Source organism: Gymnoscopelus braueri (assembly GCF_963280865.1).
Source record: "Gymnoscopelus braueri genome assembly, chromosome: 8".
NCBI classification, from domain to species: domain Eukaryota; kingdom Metazoa; phylum Chordata; class Actinopteri; order Myctophiformes; family Myctophidae; genus Gymnoscopelus; species Gymnoscopelus braueri.
In genome coordinates, this window is record NC_137609.1 from 30,038,437 (window position 1) to 30,063,618 (window position 25,182).

General features: G+C 40.9%; 1 protein-coding gene across 1 annotated transcript in view; it reads right to left on the reverse strand.

Annotated features, from left to right (window-relative positions):
• LOC308090762 (uncharacterized protein) overlaps positions 1-25,182 on the reverse strand; it is a gene marked incomplete at both ends in the record, with an annotated part of 149,400 nt that overhangs the window by 45,651 nt on the left and 78,567 nt on the right. Inside the window, one exon of the mRNA XM_080436026.1 lies at positions 15,084-15,638. Coding sequence (XP_080292152.1) covers positions 15,084-15,638 — 555 coding nt within the window. The remainder of the gene's footprint in view (positions 1-15,083; positions 15,639-25,182) is intronic.

A 25,182-nucleotide genomic window follows, 5' to 3' on the forward strand; every position in this document is an offset into this window, starting at 1 on the left:
TATTGTGGTCTATCGTGTCGAAAGCAGCGGAAAGGTCAAGTAACATCAACACAGTACAGCAGCCAGCATCTGTGTTCATCCTGATGTCACTTAAAACTTTCAGAAGTGCAGTCTCTGTACTATGGTGTGTTCTAAAACCAGACTGAAACATTTCAAAGAGTGAGTTGTCGTTTAAAAAAGTTAAAAGTTGAGAATAAACCACTTTCTCTAGTGCTTTGGAGAGAAAGGGTAATTTCGAAATTGGTCTGAAATTGTTAAAATTGGAGATGTCAAGGTTTGATTTTTTTCAACAGGGGTTTTACTACAGCTGACTTGAAGATAGAAGGAATAACACCGGAGGATAGTGATTTATTGAATATTGCTAAAATGTCTGGAGATAAAAAGAGGGAAACCTCTTTTAAAAATGTGGTGGGTAGAGCGTCTGCAGGGGTGGAAGAGGGTTTCATGCTATTAATAATGTTCAAAAGGTCAGGCTGGGAAACTAAATCGAAGGAATTTATGTATTGAGATACCTCCCTGTGTGGTAGAATGCACAAAGAAGGTACAATTTGGGTTCTAATGTTTGAGACCTTGTCTAAGAAGAAGGCCTGAAAGGCTTCACATCTCTCAGTGGATATAATTTCACTGGAGTCGGAGGGACGACGTGTAAGAGAATGAATGGTGCTAAAGAGAAGTTTGGGGTTATGGGGGTTCGAAGCAATTAGATGGTAGAAATATTTTGATCGTTCCTCTCTCATTGTGCTGTTTAATTATTTTAAAAGTGTCTTCATGGCATTGTGATTAGAAAGATCTTTAGAAGCTTTCCATTTACGTTCTGCCTGTCTACATGCCCTTCTTATGGACCGGACTCTGTCATTTACCCAAGGAGGTTGTAATGTTGACAAGAGTGAGGGTTTAGATAGTTTAGTCCTTAGTAGTGGGGTAGATGGTGTACACACCACTCTCTGTGGAGACTTTTTTGTAGATTTCCTCACAGTCCAGAACCAGGTTGAGTTCACCACGAGGAGCAGAGTGGACTGTTACAGCCAGAAACAGAACTGCCACAACAAGTATCATCTTGAAGTCTTTGAGTTGTAGCTTGTTGTTCAGATCAAAGGACTTCTGAGTGTGTTGAGTGTATGTTCAGCTCCAGTAGAAAGGTCAATGCATTCTGAGTTTGAGAACCTTCTTTTATAGTTAAGAATGATGACGTAATGATACTGAAGAGATCGTATGATAGCTAAAAGTAATCTGCCACCAGACCAGTCTGAGCATTGTGGCTGCCAATACATTTTAGTTACATAAGTACACACACACACACACACACACGCACGCATAAACGCACAAACACAGGCGCGCACGCACGCACGCACGCACGCACGCACGCACGCACGCACGCACGCACGCACGCACGCACTGCTCCCCGAGACACTGCCCTCTAGTGTCCACTGCTCCTGTCACTAAGGATGGGTTAAATGCAGAAATTGTTTTTAAAAATATCCAGTGACAAATACCACAAAGGTTTGTGAACTACATTATTATTATTATCAGACGCATTGCTACAGTAGGTCTCTACTAGGTTGGGGGCTTAGCGGATTTGGGAACTTTTCCCACCCGTTTTTTGTTACTTTATTTCGGCTTTAGGGGTAGGGTTAGGTTAGGGTTATAGATATGATTAAAAAAAAAAATATATATATATATATATATTTTTTTTTGTATTGGTGGCTTTGGATAAAACATTGGTGGCTATAGCCACCGAAGCCCCCGCGAAACGACGGGGGCAGTACCTCACTTGTACCATCAGTTCTTTTTCTTTTTTACTGAACACACCAATTATGTTCGTATAGAGAGACTCTGGACAAAGCTGGATGTACCGCGGTGGATTCGAACCCACAACTGGGATCTTTAAGTGAGCTAGGGTTGATGTGTGGATGTACTCAGATTCTCCCTCAGATGTCTCTGCTACAACAGGGAATGACGACACTCTTTAGATATTGTCACTCACTGATAGTATTGCTGTTCTGATGTGGTTCTAGAAATTAAACATGGCAAATATGTATATTCATTATATGACATTAAGATAAAACATTATTACAATAAACAAAAAATCATTCCCACAATAGGAATGAAGTAGCTGTATACTATTGACCCTGTGCCTGTGGTGTAAAGTAACTAAGTACATGTACTCAAGTACTGTGCTTAAGTACACTTTTGAGGAATGTTTACTTAAATGTTTACTGGAGTATTAACCATTTTCAGTACTTTGACTTCTCAGAGGCAAATATTGTACTTTTACTCCACTACAATTATTTGAAAACTTTAGTTACCAGTTACTTTGCAGGTATAAATGATTACATTATAAGACATACATTAACCACTTTAGCCCTATTTTATACATAGGCTATTTTCAAATATTTTAGTACTTTACTTTTGGTACTTTAAGTACATTTTGACACCAATACTTTTTACTTTTACTCAAGTAAATTTTGAGTACTTTTTCCACCACTGCCCTGTGCATATTTGTAACAGCAAGCTTATTCTGTAAAGGAGTCTCTCTGCATCACATACACTCTAAACACTTAGACCCTCTACTTATAAAACAAGCTACAATACAAAAGTATGGTAGTTATAATATGCTGTTCTTCTAAGCATAATAATGTAATTTGACCAACACGGAAAATACTTCATAAACCTTGTTATAAGTTGTTATGTATCGTTATGAACATGTATAACGAGTGTTATGAAGCCTTATAATGCATTGTAAATGTGATTATAATGAATTATAGACCCGACCTTTAAGTAAAGCATTACACAATACACCTTGCTTTGTCTTTGCATGCATCTCTTTATTCATGACGATGTTTACAACATCTTGGATTATGTATTCATTTAAAAGCCTTGACAGGTCACCACTGTAATAATATGTGATACAATACAGATATCTACTGTATGAGTTTAGGATTAAACAGAGTCCCAAAGAGAGAAAAACCCAAATTAAAAGCATGAAAAAGAGTAAATATTGCATCATGCCTTTTATACCACGGCTGTGCTTTTCTAAAATATATGCATGCGAACCTAAACATGTTTAAGAAACACGTCTGATCTTCATCGCTACAGCCTTCAGGGAGTATTGACTACGCTTCCATTGATGCCAGACTACACCTGTTGCATAATGAGTCGTCTTTCCCCAAAGGTAAGCACCATTGAGGTTAGCCCGGAGACACTTCTTGTACCAAAATGCACCGTACTTTTCACTTGCACAGTTCTTGACCCACTTGTCCTGATCTTTGTCAAAGGTTGAGAATTTCATTCCATTGCTATAGGTCAGTGCGTTTCCTGCTCCCCCATTCTTGAAGCCAGCAACGTGCAGCTTGTAGCCAACAGCCTCAGAACCCACAGAGAAAGAGGAGTAAGAGGCAAACGCTGTGTTTCCCTTAAAGTCTTCCATGTCCACCCTCAGCTCATACTGTTTGTTCGTAGTAAGGAGATGCATGTTCTCCAGTCCCAGCCAGTACTCGCCTGATGCGTCTCCAAACCCAGCTCGGTACTCTGCCCAGGGTCTGTAGAAGTTCACAGTGCCGTCCACTCTTCTCTGGATGACTGTCCACTTCCCTCCATCTGTGTCCATTTCACAGTAGACCTTGGCAGGTGGAGTAGTGGGGTAGATGGTGTACACACCACTCGCTGTGGAGACTCTTTTGTAGATTTCGTCACAGTCCAGAACCAGGTCGTGATCACTCTGATCACCATTGTTGTCGATTTCCACACAGTCCGGATCCAGGTTGAGTTCACAACGAGGAGCAGAGTGGACTGTTACAGCCAGAAACAGAACTGCAGCAACAAGTATCATCTTGAAGTCTTTGAGTTGTAGCTTGTTGTTCAGATCAAAGGATGTCTATGTTCAGCTCCAGTAGAAGGTTCAATGCAGTCTGAGTGTGAGACCCTTCTCTTATAGTTAAGAATGGTGACGTATTGAGTATTGACACCAAAGAGATCGTATGATAGATAAAGGTACTCTGTCACCAGACCAGTCACCAGACCAGTCTGAGCTGCCTATACATTTTAGTTACATAGTACACACACACACACACACACACACACACACACACACACACACACACACACACACACACACACACACACACACACACACACACACACACACACACACACACACACACACACACACACACACACACACACACACACACACACCAACCAACCACATTATTCAAAGCATGCACTGCTCAAGGTGCGGCCATAGTTGAATGATTAGAGAGCCCGCCTTGGAACCCAGAGGTCCCAGGTTCAATTCCAGGCCCTGCAGCAATGTGTCAAACGGTGCGTTTTAACAGCGGGCGATCAGGATAGTATTTTCCGGAAGTGCTTTATATGTCTATGAGAGCCGGCAACTACTGGCGATAGGGCGAAGTGGGCGGGGGGGGGGGGGGATGAAAGATGGATTTTCTTTATCTTTTGGACGATGTCGCCCGGGGATCGCCCGAGAGTCGCCCGCTGTTAAAACGTACTGTAAGTGTCCCTGAGTAAGGTACTTGACCCCCAACTGCTCCCCGAGACACTGCCCCCTAGTGCCCACTGCTCCTGTCACTAAGGATGGGTTAAATGCAGATACTGGTGTTTTCCAAAATATCCAGTGACAAATACCTCAAAGGTGTGTAGACTACATTATTATTATTATCATTATTGTTCTGAATAAACATAAAAATGCATGACCGTCTGTCTAGGATTCTGTGAAAACAGTCTGTCAGTAATAAAGCTATGCACGATTATGCATTATGTGAATTCATATTTTGAATAAGAGCTTGGTGAAAAGAAAAACATCGCTCAACTCGTTAAAACCGGATAAGCGTCTGTGTCATTTTAACGATTTTATCGTTGGCTATTACAAAATAGCAGATATACAAGCTCACAGCTTGTATATCTGCTATTATTGAACATTTTTGAAATTTTGATATATATTTTTTAACACAAATCTTCTCTTCTGGTGGTCCCTGGCACAAAACATTTTCAGATGGGGGGTCCACGTCCAAATACATATAATTATGGGGGTCCTTGGCACGAACATGTTTGAGATTGGCACAAACATGTTTGAGAACTATAGGGTTAATAGTTCCTGGCAATACAACATAATTTACTATATTTAATGAACGTCCTTACTGGAAACTAGCTGCTGTGTTTGGAATGTGAACTGACAGAGGATTCCTGTAGACTGACAGTAAACAGTAAACAGTTCTGCATCATTATAAACATTTATAACGAGTGTTATGAAGCCTCATAATGCATTGTAAATGTGATTATAATGAATTATACAGCCAACCTTTAAGTAAAGCGTTAAAAAACTACACCTTGCTTTGTCTTTGCATAAATCTCTTTATTCATTCAACAGCTTGGATTATAGAGCCCTGACAGGTCACCACTGTAATAATATGGGATACAATACATATATCTACTGTATGAGTTTAGGATTAAATCAAACCATGAAAGAGAGTAAATATTGCATCATGCCTTTTATACCACGGCTGTGCTTTTCTAAAATATATGCATGCGAACCTAAACATGTTTAAGGAACACGTCTGATCTTCATCGCTACAGCCTTCAGGGAGTAATGATTACCCTTCCAGTTGTACCAGTTTACACCTTGCACAGTTCTTGCTGTGAGTGTCCTGATCTTTGTCAAAGGTTGAGAATTTCATTCCATTGTGCTGGGCCAGTGAGTTTCCTGCTCCTCCATTCTTGAAGCCAGCAACCTGCAAGTTGTAGCCATCAGCCTCAGAACCCACATGAGAAAGAGGAGTAAGAGGCAAACGCTGTGTTTCCCTCAAAGTCTTCCATGTCGACCCTCAGCTGATACTTTTTGTCCTTGGTAAGGAGATGCATGTTCTCCAGTCCCAGCCAGTACTCGCCTGATGCGTCTCCAAACCCAGCTTGGTACTGAGCCCAGGGTCTGTAGAAGTTCACAGTGCCGTCCACTCTTCTCTGGATGACTGTCCACTTCCCTCCAGCTGTGTCCATTTCACAGTAGACCTTGGCAGGTGGAGTAATAATATAATAATAATAAACTTTATTTATATATCACTTTTCAAAAACAGGTTTACAAAGTGCTTAACAATACAAATACAATACATACACAGGGAATATAAAGGCAATTCAATGATGGAAAATGTAAAAACAAAGGAACCATACAAAAATAATAAGACCAAAAATAAGAGTGAAAGCAGAGAAGCCAGCCATTCTAAAGTAATGAGTTTTTAAAAGGTTTTTAAAAGTGGACACCGAAGTGGCCTGTCTAATTTGCAGCGGGTGTTGGTTCCACAGAAATGGAGCCCTAGCAGCGAATGCCCTGTCACCTTCTGTCACAAGGTTTGATGGGGGGGGACAAGTAAAAGTTTGTGTGCTGATCTAAGATTGCAGGTGGGTTTGTGGGGAGACAGGAGGTCAAAAATATAAATAGGAGCAAGTCCGTTCAGTGCTTTAAAAACAAACAATGACATTTTAAAATCAATTCTGAACGCCACTGGTAGCCAGTGCAGTGAAGCAAGAACAGGGGTGATGTGGTCATACCTCCTGGTTCTTGTAAGAACTCTAGCTGCTGTGTTCTGAATTAGTTGAAGGCGATTGATTGACTTTTTGGGGAGTCCAGAAAAAAGTGAATTACAGTAGTCCAAATGGTTAGTGACAAAGGCATGAATAATGGTTTGTGCGTCGCTAAATGAGATAAAAGATCTGATTTTTGAAATATTCCTAATTTGGAAAATGGCTGTTTTTGCAATGTTGGAAAAATGCTTTGTGAAGTTTAGGTCTGAGTCAAATAGGACTCCCAGGTTCCTTGCTTCATGGGTGCACTGTAACCCCTGTGTGTGTAATAACTGCGTTACCATGTCTCTACGAGTTTTTGGTCCAAACACAATAATTTCTGTTTTGTCATTGTTTAGCATAAGATAGTTATTTGACATCCAGGATTTTATGGCAGAAAGACAGGCAATCAAAGGGGAGACAAGAGAAACCGGAGAAACTGTGGCAGGGTCTGATGGGTCTAAGGAAAAATAAATTTGTGTGTCGTCAGCATAAAAATGGAAGGAGACGTTAAAATTGCGAATGACTAGGCCTAAAGGAAGAAGATAAATACAAAATAATAACGGACCAAGGATTGACCCTTGGGGGACGCCACAAGTGACATCTGCATGGCTAGAGGACGCATCGCCAACTGAGACCGTGAAGGTTCTGTCGCTCAGGTAGGACCTAAACCAGTCCAGTGCAGACCCAGTCACACCCACCCAGTTTTCTAGTCTGTCCAGTAGGATATTGTGGTCTATCGTGTCGAAAGCAGCGGAAAGGTCAAGTAACATCAACACAGTACAGCAGCCAGCATCTGTGTTCATCCTGATGTCACTTAAAACTTTCAGAAGTGCAGTCTCTGTACTATGGTGTGTTCTAAAACCAGACTGAAACATTTCAAAGAGTGAGTTGTCGTTTAAAAAGGTTAAAAGTTGAGAATAAACCACTTTCTCTAGTGCTTTGGAGAGAAAGGGTAATTTCGAAATTGGTCTGAAATTGTTAAAATTGGAGATGTCAAGGTTTGATTTTTTCAACAGGGGTTTTACTACAGCTGACTTGAAGATAGAAGGAATAACACCGGAGGATAGTGATTTATTGAATATTGCTAAAATGTCTGGAGATAAAAAGAGGGAAACCTCTTTTAAAAATGTGGTGGGTAGAGCGTCTGCAGGGGTGGAAGAGGGTTTCATGCTATTAATAATGTTCAAAAGGTCAGGCTGGGAAACTAAATCGAAGGAATTTAAGTATTGAGATACCTCCCTGTGTGGTAGAAGGTACAATTTGGGTTCTAATGTTTCAGACCTTGTCTAAGAAGAAGGCCTGAAAGGCTTCACATATCTCAGTGGATATAATTTCACTGGAGTCGGAGGGACGACGTGTAAGAGAATTAATGGTGCTAAAGAGAAGTTTGGGGTTATGGGGGTTCGAAGCAATTAGATGGGAGAAATATTTTGATCGTTCCTCTCTCATTGTGCTGTTTAATTCTTTTAAAAGTGTCTTCATGGCATTGTGATTAGAAAGATCTTTAGAAGCTTTCCATTTACGTTCTGCCTGTCTACATGCCCTTCTTATGGACCGGACTCTGTCATTTACCCAAGGAGGTTGTAATGTTGACAAGAGTGAGGGTTTAGATAGTTTAGTCCTTAGTAGTGCGGTAGATGGTGTACACACCACTCTCTGTGGAGACTTTTTTGTAGATTTCCTCACAGTCCAGAACCAGGTTGAGTTCACCACGAGGAGCAGAGCGGACTGTTACAGCCAGAAACAGAACTGCCACAACAAGTAGTATCATCTTGAAGTCTTTGAGTTGTAGCTTGTTGTTCAGATCAAAGGACGTCTATGTTCAGCTCCAGTAGAAGGTTCAATGCAGTCTGAGTGTGAGACCCTTTTCTTATAGTTAAGAATGGTGACGTATTGACACCAAAGAGATCGTATGATAGATAAAGGTACTCTGTCACCAGACCAGTCTGAGCTGCCTATACATTTTAGTTACATAGTACACACACACACACACACACACACACACACACACACACACACACACACACACACACACACACACACACACACACACACACACACACACACACACACACACACACACACACACACACACACACACACACACACACACACACACACACACACACACACACACACACACACCAACCAACCACATTATTCAAAGCATGCACTGCTCAAGGTGCGGCCATAGTTGAATGATTAGAGAGCCCGCCTTGGAACCCAGAGGTCCCAGGTTCAATTCCAGGCCCTGCAGCAATGTGTCAAACGGTGCGTTTTAACAGCGGGCGATCAGGATAGTATTTTCCGGAAGTGCTTTATATGTCTATGAGAGCCGGCAACTACTGGCGATAGGGCGAAGTGGGCGGGGGGGGCGATGAAAGATGGATTTTCTTTATCTTTTGGACGATGTCGCCCGGGGATCGCCCGAGAGTCGCCCGCTGTTAAAACGTACTGTAAGTGTCCCTGAGTAAGGTACTTGACCCCCAACTGCACCCCGAGACACTGCCCCCTAGTGCCCACTGCTCCTGTCACTAAGGATGGGTTAAATGCAGATACTGGTGTTTTCCAAAATATCCAGTGACAAATACCTCAAAGGTGTGTAGACTACATTATTATTATTATCATTATTGTTCTGAATAAACATAAAAATGCATGACCGTCTGTCTAGGATTCTGTGTAAACAGTCTGTCAGTAATAAAGCTATGCACGATTATGCATTATGTGAATTCATATTTTGAATAAGAGCTTGGTGAAAAGAAAAACATCGCTCAACTCGTTAAAACCGGATAAGCATCTGTGTAATTTTAATGATTTTATCGTTGGCTATTACAAAATAGCAGATATACAAGCTCACAGCTTGTATATCTGCTATTATTGAACATTTTTGAAATTTTGATATATATTTTTTAACACAAATCTTCTCTTCTGGTGGTCCCTGGCACAAAACATTTTCAGATGGGGGGGTCCACGTCCAAATACATATAATTATGGGGGTCCTTGGCACGAACATGTTTGAGATTGGCACAAACATGTTTGAGAACTATAGGGTTAATAGTTCCTGGCAACACAACATATTTACTATATTTAATGAACGTCCTTACTGGAAACTAGCTGCTGTGTTTGGAATGTGAACTGACAGAGGATTCCTGTAGACTGACAGTAAACAGTAAACAGTTCTGCATCATTATAAACATTTATAACGAGTGTTATGAAGCCTCATAATGCATTGTAAATGTGATTATAATGAATTATACAGCCAACCTTTAAGTAAAGCGTTAAAAAACTACACCTTGCTTTGTCTTTGCATAAATCTCTTTATTCATTCAACAGCTTGGATTATGTATTCATTTAAGAGCCCTGACAGATCACCACTGTAATAATATGGGATACAATACATATATCTACTGTATGAGTTTAGGATTAAATCAAACCATGAAAGAGAGTAAATATTGCATCATGCCTTTTATACCACGGCTGTGCTTTTCTAAAATATACGCATGCGAACCTAAACATGTTTAAGGAACACGTCTGATCTTCATCGCTACAGCCTTCAGGGAGTAATGATTACCCTTCCAGTTGTACCAGTTTACACCTTGCACAGTTCTTGCTGTGAGTGTCCTGATCTTTGTCAAAGGTTGAGAATTTCATTCCATTGTGCTGGGCCAGTGAGTTTCCTGCTCCTCCATTCTTGAAGCCAGCAACCTGCAAGTTGTAGCCATCAGCCTCAGAACCCACATGAGAAAGAGGAGTAAGAGGCAAACGCTGTGTTTCCCTCAAAGTCTTCCATGTCGACCCTCAGCTGATACTTTTTGTCCTTGGTAAGGAGATGCATGTTCTCCAGTCCCAGCCAGTACTCGCCTGATGCGTCTCCAAACCCAGCTTGGTACTGAGCCCAGGGTCTGTAGAAGTTCACAGTGCCGTCCACTCTTCTCTGGATGACTGTCCACTTCCCTCCAGCTGTGTCCATTTCACAGTAGACCTTGGCAGGTGGAGTAATAATATAATAATAATAAACTTTATTTATATATCACTTTTCAAAAACAGGTTTACAAAGTGCTTAACAATACAAATACAATACATACACAGGGAATATAAAGGCAATTCAATGATGGAAAATGTAAAAACAAAGGAACCATACAAAAATAATAAGACCAAAAATAAGAGTGAAAGCAGAGAAGCCAGCCATTCTAAAGTAATGAGTTTTTAAAAGGTTTTTAAAAGTGGACACCGAAGTGGCCTGTCTAATTTGCAGCGGGTGTTGGTTCCACAGAAATGGAGCCCTAGCAGCGAATGCCCTGTCACCTTCTGTCACAAGGTTTGTCTGGGGGGGGACAAGTAAAAGTTTGTGTGCTGATCTAAGATTGCAGGTGGGTTTGTGGGGAGACAGGAGGTCAAAAATATAAATAGGAGCAAGTCCGTTCAGTGCTTTAAAAACAAACAATGACATTTTAAAATCAATTCTGAACGCCACTGGTAGCCAGTGCAGTGAAGCAAGAACAGGGGTGATGTGGTCATACCTCCTGGTTCTTGTAAGAACTCTAGCTGCTGTGTTCTGAATTAGTTGAAGGCGATCGATTGACTTTTTGGGGAGTCCAGAAAAAAGTGAATTACAGTAGTCCAAATGGTTAGTGACAAAGGCATGAATAATGGTTTGTGCGTCGCTAAATGAGATAAAAGATCTGATTTTTGAAATATTCCTAATTTGGAAAATGGCAGTTTTTGCAATGTTGGAAAAATGCTTTGTGAAGTTTAGGTCTGAGTCAAATAGGACTCCCAGGTTCCTTGCTTCATGGGTGCACTGTAACCCCTGTGTGTGTAATAACTGCGTTACCATGTCTCTACGAGTTTTTGGTCCAAACACAATAATTTCTGTTTTGTCATTGTTTAGCATAAGATAGTTATTTGACATCCAGGATTTTATGGCAGAAAGACAGGCAATCAAAGGGGAGACAAGAGAAACCGGAGAAACTGTGGCAGGGTCTGATGGGTCTAAGGAAAAATAAATTTGTGTGTCGTCAGCATAAAAATGGAAGGAGACGTTAAAATTGCGAATGACTAGGCCTAAAGGAAGAAGATAAATACAAAATAATAACGGACCAAGGATTGACCCTTGGGGGACGCCACAAGTGACATCTGCATGGCTAGAGGACGCATCGCCAACTGAGACCGTGAAGGTTCTGTCGCTCAGGTAGGACCTAAACCAGTCCAGTGCAGACCCAGTCACACCCACCCAGTTTTCTAGTCTGTCCAGTAGGATATTGTGGTCTATCGTGTCGAAAGCAGCGGAAAGGTCAAGTAACATCAACACAGTACAGCAGCCAGCATCTGTGTTCATCCTGATGTCACTTAAAACTTTCAGAAGTGCAGTCTCTGTACTATGGTGTGTTCTAAAACCAGACTGAAACATTTCAAAGAGTGAGTTGTCGTTTAAAAAAGTTAAAAGTTGAGAATAAACCACTTTCTCTAGTGCTTTGGAGAGAAAGGGTAATTTCGAAATTGGTCTGAAATTGTTAAAATTGGAGATGTCAAGGTTTGATTTTTTTCAACAGGGGTTTTACTACAGCTGACTTGAAGATAGAAGGAATAACACCGGAGGATAGTGATTTATTGAATATTGCTAAAATGTCTGGAGATAAAAAGAGGGAAACCTCTTTTAAAAATGTGGTGGGTAGAGCGTCTGCAGGGGTGGAAGAGGGTTTCATGCTATTAATAATGTTCAAAAGGTCAGGCTGGGAAACTAAATTGAAGGAATTTATGTATTGAGATACCTCCCTGTGTGGTAGAATGCACAAAGAAGGTACAATTTGGGTTCTAATGTTTGAGACCTTGTCTAAGAAGAAGGCCTGAAAGGCTTCACATCTCTCAGTGGATATAATTTCACTGGAGTCGGAGGGACGACGTGTAAGAGAATGAATGGTGCTAAAGAGAAGTTTGGGGTTATGGGGGTTCGAAGCAATTAGATGGTAGAAATATTTTGATCGTTCCTCTCTCATTGTGCTGTTTAATTATTTTAAAAGTGTCTTCATGGCATTGTGATTAGAAAGATCTTTAGAAGCTTTCCATTTACGTTCTGCCTGTCTACATGCCCTTCTTATGGACCGGACTCTGTCATTTACCCAAGGAGGTTGTAATGTTGACAAGAGTGAGGGTTTAGATAGTTTAGTCCTTAGTAGTGGGGTAGATGGTGTACACACCACTCTCTGTGGAGACTTTTTTGTAGATTTCCTCACAGTCCAGAACCAGGTTGAGTTCACCACGAGGAGCAGAGTGGACTGTTACAGCCAGAAACAGAACTGCCACAACAAGTATCATCTTGAAGTCTTTGAGTTGTAGCTTGTTGTTCAGATCAAAGGACTTCTGAGTGTGTTGAGTGTATGTTCAGCTCCAGTAGAAAGGTCAATGCATTCTGAGTTTGAGAACCTTCTTTTATAGTTAAGAATGATGACGTAATGATACTGAAGAGATCGTATGATAGCTAAAAGTAATCTGCCACCAGACCAGTCTGAGCATTGTGGCTGCCAATACATTTTAGTTACATAAGTACACACACACACACACACACACACACGCACGCATAAACGCACAAACACAGGCGCGCACGCACGCACGCACGCACGCACGCACGCACGCACGCACGCACGCACGCACGCACGCACGCACGCACTGCTCCCCGAGACACTGCCCTCTAGTGTCCACTGCTCCTGTCACTAAGGATGGGTTAAATGCAGAAATTGTTTTTAAAAATATCCAGTGACAAATACCACAAAGGTTTGTGAACTACATTATTATTATTATCAGACGCATTGCTACAGTAGGTCTCTACTAGGTTGGGGGCTTAGCGGATTTGGGAACTTTTCCCACCCGTTTTTTGTTACTTTATTTCGGCTTTAGGGGTAGGGTTAGGTTAGGGTTATAGATATGATTAAAAAAAAAATATATATATATATATATATATTTTTTTTTTGTATTGGTGGCTTTGGATAAAACATTGGTGGCTATAGCCACCGAAGCCCCCGCGAAACGACGGGGGCAGTACCTCACTTGTACCATCAGTTCTTTTTCTTTTTTACTGAACACACCAATTATGTTCGTATAGAGAGACTCTGGACAAAGCTGGATGTACCGCGGTGGATTCGAACCCACAACTGGGATCTTTAAGTGAGCTAGGGTTGATGTGTGGATGTACTCAGATTCTCCCTCAGATGTCTCTGCTACAACAGGGAATGACGACACTCTTTAGATATTGTCACTCACTGATAGTATTGCTGTTCTGATGTGGTTCTAGAAATTAAACATGGCAAATATGTATATTCATTATATGACATTAAGATAAAACATTATTACAATAAACAAAAAATCATTCCCACAATAGGAATGAAGTAGCTGTATACTATTGACCCTGTGCCTGTGGTGTAAAGTAACTAAGTACATGTACTCAAGTACTGTGCTTAAGTACACTTTTGAGGAATGTTTACTTAAATGTTTACTGGAGTATTAACCATTTTCAGTACTTTGACTTCTCAGAGGCAAATATTGTGCCTTTACTCCACTACAATTATTTGAAAACTTTAGTTACCAGTTACTTTGCAGATATAAATGATTACATTATAAGACATACATTAACCACTTTAGCCCTATTTTATACATAGGCTATTTTCAAATATTTTAGTACTTTACTTTTGGTACTTTAAGTACATTTTGACACCAATACTTTTTACTTTTACTCAAGTAAATTTTGAGTACTTTTTCCACCACTGCCCTGTGCATATTTGTAACAGCAAGCTTATTCTGTAAAGGAGTCTCTCTGCATCACATACACTCTAAACACTTAGACCCTCTACTTATAAAACAAGCTACAATACAAAAGTATGGTAGTTATAATATGCTGTTCTTCTAAGCATAATAATGTAATTTGACCAACACGGAAAATACTTCATAAACCTTGTTATAAGTTGTTATGTATCGTTATGAACATGTATAACGAGTGTTATGAAGCCTTATAATGCATTGTAAATGTGATTATAATGAATTATAGACCCGACCTTTAAGTAAAGCATTACACAATACACCTTGCTTTGTCTTTGCATGCATCTCTTTATTCATGACGATGTTTACAACATCTTGGATTATGTATTCATTTAAAAGCCTTGACAGGTCACCACTGTAATAATATGTGATACAATACAGATATCTACTGTATGAGTTTAGGATTAAACAGAGTCCCAAAGAGAGAAAAACCCAAATTAAAAGCATGAAAAAGAGTAAATATTGCATCATGCCTTTTATACCACGGCTGTGCTTTTCTAAAATATATGCATGCGAACCTAAACATGTTTAAGAAACACGTCTGATCTTCATCGCTACAGCCTTCAGGGAGTATTGACTACGCTTCCATTGATGCCAGACTACACCTGTTGCATAATGAGTCGTCTTTCCCCAAAGGTAAGCACCATTGAGGTTAGCCCGGAGACACTTCTTGTACCAAAATGCACCGTACTTTTCACTTGCACAGTTCTTGACCCACTTGTCCTGATCTTTGTCAAAGGTTGAGAATTTCATTCCATTGCTATAGGTCAGTGCGTTTCCTGCTCCCCCATTCTTGAAGCCAGCAACGTGCAGCTTGTAGCCAACAGCCTCAGAACCCACAGAGAAAGAGGAGTAAGAGGCAAACGCTGTGTTTCCCTTAAAGTCTTCCATGTCCACCCTCAGCTCATACTGTTTGTTCGTAGTAAGGAGATGCATGTTCTCCAGTCCCAGCCAGTACTCGCCTGATGCGTCTCCAAACCCAGCTCGGTACTCTGCCCAGGGTCTGTAGAAGTTCACAGTGCCGTCCACTCTTCTCTGGATGACTGTCCACTTCCCTCCATCTGTGTCCATTTCACAGTAGACCTTGGCAGGTGGAGTAGTGGGGTAGATGGTGTACACACCACTCGCTGTGGAGACTCTTTTGTAGATTTCGTCACAGTCCAGAACCAGGTCGTGATCACTCTGATCACCATTGTTGTCGATTTCCACACAGTCCGGATCCAGGTTGAGTTCACAACGAGGAGCAGAGTGGACTGTTACAGCCAGAAACAGAACTGCAGCAACAAGTATCATCTTGAAGTCTTTGAGTTGTAGCTTGTTGTTCAGATCAAAGGACGTCTATGTTCAGCTCCAGTAGAAGGTTCAATGCAGTCTGAGTGTGAGACCCTTCTCTTATAGTTAAGAATGGTGACGTATTGAGTATTGACACCAAAGAGATCGTATGATAGATAAAGGTACTCTGTCACCAGACCAGTCACCAGACCAGTCTGAGCTGCCTATACATTTTAGTTACATAGTACACACACACACACACACACACACACACACACACACACACACACACACACACACACACACACACACACACACACACACACACACACACACACACACACACACACACACACACACACACACACACACACACACCAACCAACCAACCACATTATTCAAAGCATGCACTGCTCAAGGTGCGGCCATAGTTGAATGATTAGAGAGCCCGCCTTGGAACCCAGAGGTCCCAGGTTCAATTCCAGGCCCTGCAGCAATGTGTCAAACGGTGCGTTTTAACAGCGGGCGATCAGGATAGTATTTTCCGGAAGTGCTTTATATGTCTATGAGAGCCGGCAACTACTGGCGATAGGGCGAAGTGGGCGAGGGGGGGCGATGAAAGATGGATTTTCTTTATCTTTTGGACGATGTCGCCCGGGGATCGCCCGAGAGTCGCCCGCTGTTAAAACGTACTGTAAGTGTCCCTGAGTAAGGTACTTGACCCCCAACTGCTCCCCGAGACACTGCCCCCTAGTGCCCACTGCTCCTGTCACTAAGGATGGGTTAAATGCAGATACTGGTGTTTTCCAAAATATCCAGTGACAAATACCTCAAAGGTGTGTAGACTACATTATTATTATTATCATTATTGTTCAGAATCAGAATCAGAATCAGAATCAGTTTTATTGTCACATCACAGGTTTACAAGGTAAAACAGTGGGTGAAATTATTTTTTGTACATCGTTCCCATCGCAACGTTAGTTTCCATAGAAAGAAGAGGGGGGGGGAGAAGAAGAGGGTGGGGGGTAAGTGGGAAGGAGATCAAAACAAGAGAGCAACAGAAGGCCAGACAAGTTATCTACATATTTACAAATTACCTGAGATAATAAAAACTAAAAAAAAACTAAACTAAGGTGCCTGAGCATAGCAGCAATGTATTGTATACTGTGCATGTTATGTTCTGAATAAACATAAAAATGCATGACCGTCTGTCTAGGATTCTGTGAAAACAGTCTGTCAGTAATAAAGCTATGCACGATTATGCATTATGTGAATTCATATTTTGAATAAGAGCTTGGTGAAAAGAAAAACATCGCTCAACTCGTTAAAACCGGATAAGCGTCTGTGTCATTTTAACGATTTTATCGTTGGCTATTACAAAATAGCAGATATACAAGCTCACAGCTTGTATATCTGCTATTATTGAACATTTTTGAAATTTTGATATATATTTTTTAACACAAATCTTCTCTTCTGGTGGTCCCTGGCACAAAACATTTTCAGATGGGGGGTCCACGTCCAAATACATATAATTATGGGGGTCCTTGGCACGAACATGTTTGAGATTGGCACAAACATGTTTGAGAACTATAGGGTTAATAGTTCCTGGCAATACAACATAATTTACTATATTTAATGAACGTCCTTACTGGAAACTAGCTGCTGTGTTTGGAATGTGAACTGACAGAGGATTCCTGTAGACTGACAGTAAACAGTAAACAGTTCTGCATCATTATAAACATTTATAACGAGTGTTATGAAGCCTCATAATGCATTGTAAATGTGATTATAATGAATTATACAGCCAACCTTTAAGTAAAGCGTTAAAAAACTACACCTTGCTTTGTCTTTGCATAAATCTCTTTATTCATTCAACAGCTTGGATTATAGAGCCCTGACAGGTCATCACTGTAATAATATGGGATACAATACATATATCTACTGTATGAGTTTAGGATTAAATCAAACCATGAAAGAGAGTAAATATTGCATCATGCCTTTTATACCACGGCTGTGCTTTTCTAAAATATATGCATGCGAACCTAAACATGTTTAAGGAACACGTCTGATCTTCATCGCTACAGCCTTCAGGGAGTAATGATTACCCTTCCAGTTGTACCAGTTTACACCTTGCACAGTTCTTGCTGTGAGTGTCCTGATCTTTGTCAAAGGTTGAGAATTTCATTCCATTGTGCTGGGCCAGTGAGTTTCCTGCTCCTCCATTCTTGAAGCCAGCAACCTGCAAGTTGTAGCCATCAGCCTCAGAACCCACATGAGAAAGAGGAGTAAGAGGCAAACGCTGTGTTTCCCTCAAAGTCTTCCATGTCGACCCTCAGCTGATTGTCCTTGGTAAGGAGATGCATGTTCTCCAGTCCCAGCCAGTACTCGCCTGATGCGTCTCCAAACCCAGCTTGGTACTGTCTGTAGAAGTTCACAGTGCCGTCCACTCTTCTCTGGATGACTGTCCACTTCCCTCCAGCTGTGTCCATTTCACAGTAGACCTTGGCAGGTGGAGTAATAATATAATAATAATAAACTTTATTTATATATCACTTTTCAAAAACAGGTTTACAAAGTGCTTAACAATACAAATACAATACATACACAGCGAATATAAAGGCAATTCAATGATGGAAAATGTAAAAACAAAGGAACCATACAAAAATAATAAGACCAAAAATAAGAGTGAAAGCAGAGAAGCCAGCCATTCTAAAGTAATGAGTTTTTAAAAGGTTTTTAAAAGTTGACACCGAAGTGGCCTGTCTAATTTGCAGCGGGTGTTGGTTCCACAGAAATGGAGCCCTAGCAGCGAATGCCCTGTCACCTTCCGTCACAAGGTTTGTCTGGGGGGGGACAAGTAAAAGTTTGTGTGCTGATCTAAGATTGCAGGTGGGTTTGTGGGGAGACAGGAGGTCAAAAATATAAATAGGAGCAAGTCCGTTCAGTGCTTTAAAAACAAACAATGACATTTTAAAATCAATTCTGAACGCCACTGGTAGCCAGTGCAGTGAAGCAAGAACAGGGGTGATGTGGTCATACCTCCTGGTTCTTGTAAGAACTCTAGCTGCTGTGTTCTGATGTGTACACACCACTCTCTGTGGAGACTTTTTTGTAGATTTCCTCACAGTCCAGAACCAGGTTGAGTTCACCACGAGGAGCAGAGCGGACTGTTACAGCCAGAAACAGAACTGCCACAACAAGTAGTATCATCTTGAAGTCTTTGAGTTGTAGCTTGTTGTTCAGATCAAAGGACGTCTATGTTCAGCTCCAGTAGAAGGTTCAATGCAGTCTGAGTGTGAGACCCTTTTCTTATAGTTAAGAATGGTGACGTATTGACACCAAAGAGATCGTATGATAGATAAAGGTACTCTGTCACCAGACCAGTCTGAGCTGCCTATACATTTTAGTTACATAGTACACACACACACACACACACACACACACACACACACACACACACACACACACACACACACACACACACACACACACACACACACACACACACACACACACACACACACACACACACACACACACACACACACACACACACACACACACCAACCAACCACATTATTCAAAGCATGCACTGCTCAAGGTGCGGCCATAGTTGAATGATTAGAGAGCCCGCCTTGGAACCCAGAGGTCCCAGGTTCAATTCCAGGCCCTGCAGCAATGTGTCAAACGGTGCGTTTTAACAGCGGGCGATCAGGATAGTATTTTCCGGAAGTGCTTTATATGTCTATGAGAGCCGGCAACTACTGGCGATAGGGCGAAGCTGGCGGGGGGGGCGATGAAAGATGGATTTTCTTTATCTTTTGGACGATGTCGCCCGGGGATCGCCCGAGAGTCGCCCGCTGTTAAAACGTACTGTAAGTGTCCCTGAGTAAGGTACTTGACCCCCAACTGCACCCCGAGACACTGCCCCCTAGTGCCCACTGCTCCTGTCACTAAGGATGGGTTAAATGCAGATACTGGTGTTTTCCAAAATATCCAGTGACAAATACCTCAAAGGTGTGTAGACTACATTATTATTATTATTATCATTATTGTTCTGAATAAACATAAAAATGCATGACCGTCTGTCTAGGATTCTGTGTAAACAGTCTGTCAGTAATAAAGCTATGCACGATTATGCATTATGTGAATTTATATTTTGAATAAGAGCTTGGTGAAAAGAAAAACATCGCTCAACTCGTTAAAACCGGATAAGCATCTGTGTAATTTTAATGATTTTATCGTTGGCTATTACAAAATAGCAGATATACAAGCTCACAGCTTGTATATCTGCTATTATTGAACATTTTTGAAATTTTTATATATATTTTTTAACACAAATCTTCTCTTCTGGTGGTCCCTGGCACAAAACATTTTCAGATGGGGGGTCCACGTCCAAATACATATAATTATGGGGGTCCTTGGCACGAACATGTTTGAGATTGGCACAAACATGTTTGAGAACTATAGGGTTAATAGTTCCTGGCAACACAACATATTTACTATATTTAATGAACGTCCTTACTGGAAACTAGCTGCTGTGTTTGGAATGTGAACTGACAGAGGATTCCTGTAGACTGACAGTAAACAGTAAACAGTTCTGCATCATTATAAACATTTATAACGAGTGTTATGAAGCCTCATAATGCATTGTAAATGTGATTATAATGAATTATACAGCCAACCTTTAAGTAAAGCGTTAAAAAACTACACCTTGCTTTGTCTTTGCATAAATCTCTTTATTCATTCAACAGCTTGGATTATGTATTCATTTAAGAGCCCTGACAGGTCACCACTGTAATAATATGGGATACAATACATATATCTACTGTATGAGTTTAGGATTAAATCAAACCATGAAAGAGAGTAAATATTGCATCATGCCTTTTATACCACGGCTGTGCTTTTCTAAAATATATGCATGCGAACCTAAACATGTTTAAGGAACACGTCTGATCTTCATCGCTACAGCCTTCAGGGAGTAATGATTACCCTTCCAGTTGTACCAGTTTACACCTTGCACAGTTCTTGCTGTGAGTGTCCTGATCTTTGTCAAAGGTTGAGAATTTCATTCCATTGTGCTGGGCCAGTGAGTTTCCTGCTCCTCCATTCTTGAAGCCAGCAACCTGCAAGTTGTAGCCATCAGCCTCAGAACCCACATGAGAAAGAGGAGTAAGAGGCAAACGCTGTGTTTCCCTCAAAGTCTTCCATGTCGACCCTCAGCTGATACTTTTTGTCCTTGGTAAGGAGATGCATGTTCTCCAGTCCCAGCCAGTACTCGCCTGATGCGTCTCCAAACCCAGCTTGGTACTGAGCCCAGGGTCTGTAGAAGTTCACAGTGCCGTCCACTCTTCTCTGGATGACTGTCCACTTCCCTCCAGCTGTGTCCATTTCACAGTAGACCTTGGCAGGTGGAGTAATAATATAATAATAATAAACTTTATTTATATATCACTTTTCAAAAACAGGTTTACAAAGTGCTTAACAATACAAATACAATACATACACAGGGAATATAAAGGCAATTCAATGATGGAAAATGTAAAAACAAAGGAACCATACAAAAATAATAAGACCAAAAATAAGAGTGAAAGCAGAGAAGCCAGCCATTCTAAAGTAATGAGTTTTTAAAAGGTTTTTAAAAGTGGACACCGAAGTGGCCTGTCTAATTTGCAGCGGGTGTTGGTTCCACAGAAATGGAGCCCTAGCAGCGAATGCCCTGTCACCTTCTGTCACAAGGTTTGTCTGGGGGGGGACAAGTAAAAGTTTGTGTGCTGATCTAAGATTGCAGGTGGGTTTGTGGGGAGACAGGAGGTCAAAAATATAAATAGGAGCAAGTCCGTTCAGTGCTTTAAAAACAAACAATGACATTTTAAAATCAATTCTGAACGCCACTGGTAGCCAGTGCAGTGAAGCAAGAACAGGGGTGATGTGGTCATACCTCCTGGTTCTTGTAAGAACTCTAGCTGCTGTGTTCTGAATTAGTTGAAGGCGATTGATTGACTTTTTGGGGAGTCCAGAAAAAAGTGAATTACAGTAGTCCAAATGGTTAGTGACAAAGGCATGAATAATGGTTTGTGCGTCGCTAAATGAGATAAAAGATCTGATTTTTGAAATATTCCTAATTTGGAAAATGGCTGTTTTTGCAATGTTGGAAAAATGCTTTGTGAAGTTTAGGTCTGAGTCAAATAGGACTCCCAGGTTCCTTGCTTCATGGGTGCACTGTAACCCCTGTGTGTGTAATAACTGCGTTACCATGTCTCTACAGGTTTTTGGTCCAAACACAATAATTTCTGTTTTGTCATTGTTTAGCATAAGATAGTTATTTGACATCCAGGATTTTATGGCAGAAAGACAGGCAATCAAAGGGGAGACAAGAGAAACCGGAGAAACTGTGGCAGGGTCTGATGGGTCTAAGGAAAAATAAATTTGTGTGTCGTCAGCATAAAAATGGAAGGAGACGTTAAAATTGCGAATGACTAGGCCTAAAGGAAGAAGATAAATACAAAATAATAACGGACCAAGGATTGACCCTTGGGGGACGCCACAAGTGACATCTGCATGGCTAGAGGACGCATCGCCAACTGAGACCGTGAAGGTTCTGTCGCTCAGGTAGGACCTAAACCAGTCCAGTGCAGACCCAGTCACACCCACCCAGTTTTCTAGTCTGTCCAGTAGGATATTGTGGTCTATCGTGTCGAAAGCAGCGGAAAGGTCAAGTAACATCAACACAGTACAGCAGCCAGCATCTGTGTTCATCCTGATGTCACTTAAAACTTTCAAAAGTGCAGTCTCTGTACTATGGTGTGTTCTAAAACCAGACTGAAACATTTCAAAGAGTGAGTTGTCGTTTAAAAAAGTTAAAAGTTGAGAATAAACCACTTTCTCTAGTGCTTTGGAGAGAAAGGGTAATTTCGAAATTGGTCTGAAATTGTTAAAATTGGAGATGTCAAGGTTTGATTTTTTTCAACAGGGGTTTTACTACAGCTGACTTGAAGATAGAAGGAATAACACCGGAGGATAGTGATTTATTGAATATTGCTAAAATGTCTGGAGATAAAAAGAGGGAAACCTCTTTTAAAAATGTGGTGGGTAGAGCGTCTGCAGGGGTGGAAGAGGGTTTCATGCTATTAATAATGTTCAAAAGGTCAGGCTGGGAAACTAAATCGAAGGAATTTATGTATTGAGATACCTCCCTGTGTGGTAGAATGCACAAAGAAGGTACAATTTGGGTTCTAATGTTTGAGACCTTGTCTAAGAAGAAGGCCTGAAAGGCTTCACATCTCTCAGTGGATATAATTTCACTGGAGTCGGAGGGACGACGTGTAAGAGAATGAATGGTGCTAAAGAGAAGTTTGGGGTTATGGGGGTTCGAAGCAATTAGATGGTAGAAATATTTTGATCGTTCCTCTCTCATTGTGCTGTTTAATTATTTTAAAAGTGTCTTCATGGCATTGTGATTAGAAAGATCTTTAGAAGCTTTCCATTTACGTTCTGCCTGTCTACATGCCCTTCTTATGGACCGGACTCTGTCATTTACCCAAGGAGGTTGTAATGTTGACAAGAGTGAGGGTTTAGATAGTTTAGTCCTTAGTAGTGGGGTAGATGGTGTACACACCACTCTCTGTGGAGACTTTTTTGTAGATTTCCTCACAGTCCAGAACCAGGTTGAGTTCACCACGAGGAGCAGAGTGGACTGTTACAGCCAGAAACAGAACTGCCACAACAAGTATCATCTTGAAGTCTTTGAGTTGTAGCTTGTTGTTCAGATCAAAGGACTTCTGAGTGTGTTGAGTGTATGTTCAGCTCCAGTAGAAAGGTCAATGCATTCTGAGTTTGAGAACCTTCTTTTATAGTTAAGAATGATGACGTAATGATACTGAAGAGATCGTATGATAGCTAAAAGTAATCTGCCACCAGACCAGTCTGAGCATTGTGGCTGCCAATACATTTTAGTTACATAAGTACACACACACACACACACACACGCACGCATAAACGCACAAACACAGGCGCGCACGCACGCACGCACGCACGCACGCACGCACGCACGCACGCACGCACGCACGCACGCACGCACGCACGCACGCACGCACGCACGCACGCACGCACGCACGCACTGCTCCCCGAGACACTGCCCTCTAGTGTCCACTGCTCCTGTCACTAAGGATGGGTTAAATGCAGAAATTGTTTTTAAAAATATCCAGTGACAAATACCACAAAGGTTTGTGAACTACATTATTATTATTATCAGACGCATTGCTACAGTAGGTCTCTACTAGGTTGGGGGCTTAGCGGATTTGGGAACTTTTCCCACCCGTTTTTTGTTACTTTATTTCGGCTTTAGGGTTAGGGTTAGGTTAGGGTTATAGATATGATTAAAAAAAAAAATATATATATATATATATATTTTTTTTGTATTGGTGGCTTTGGATAAAACATTGGTGGCTATAGCCACCGAAGCCCCCGCGAAACGACGGGGGCAGTACCTCACTTGTACCATCAGTTCTTTTTCTTTTTTACTGAACACACCAATTATGTTCGTATAGAGAGACTCTGGACAAAGCTGGATGTACCGCGGTGGATTCGAACCCACAACTGGGATCTTTAAGTGAGCTAGGGTTGATGTGTGGATGTACTCAGATTCTCCCTCAGATGTCTCTGCTACAACAGGGAATGACGACACTCTTTAGATATTGTCACTCACTGATAGTATTGCTGTTCTGATATGGTTCTAGAAATTAAACATGGCAAATATGTACATTCATTATATGACATTAAGATAAAACATTATTACAATAAACAAAAAATCATTCCCACAATAGGAATGAAGTAGCTGTATACTATTGACCCTGTGCCTGTGGTGTAAAGTAACTAAGTACATGTACTCAAGTACTGTGCTTAAGTACACTTTTGAGGAATGTTTACTTAAATGTTTACTGGAGTATTAACCATTTTCAGTACTTTCACTTCTCAGAGGCAAATATTGTACTTTTACTCCACTACAATTATTTGAAAACTTTAGTTACCAGTTACTTTGCAGATATAAATGATTACATTATAAGACATACATTAACCACTTTAGCCCTATTTTATACATAGGCTATTTTCAAATATTTTAGTACTTTACTTTTGGTACTTTAAGTACATTTTGACACCAATACTTTTTACTTTTACTCAAGTACATTTTGAGTACTTTTTCCACCACTGCCCTGTGCATATTTGTAACAGCAAGCTTATTCTGTAAAGGAGTCTCTCTGCATCACATACACTCTAAACACTTAGACCCTCTACTTATAAAACAAGCTACAATACAAAAGTATGGTAGTTATAATATGCTGTTCTTCTAAGCATAATAATGTAATTTGACCAACACGGAAAATACTTCATAAACCTTGTTATAAGTTGTTATGTATCGTTATGAACATGTATAACGAGTGTTATGAAGCCTTATAATGCATTGTAAATGTGATTATAATGAATTATAGACCCGACCTTTAAGTAAAGCATTACACAATACACCTT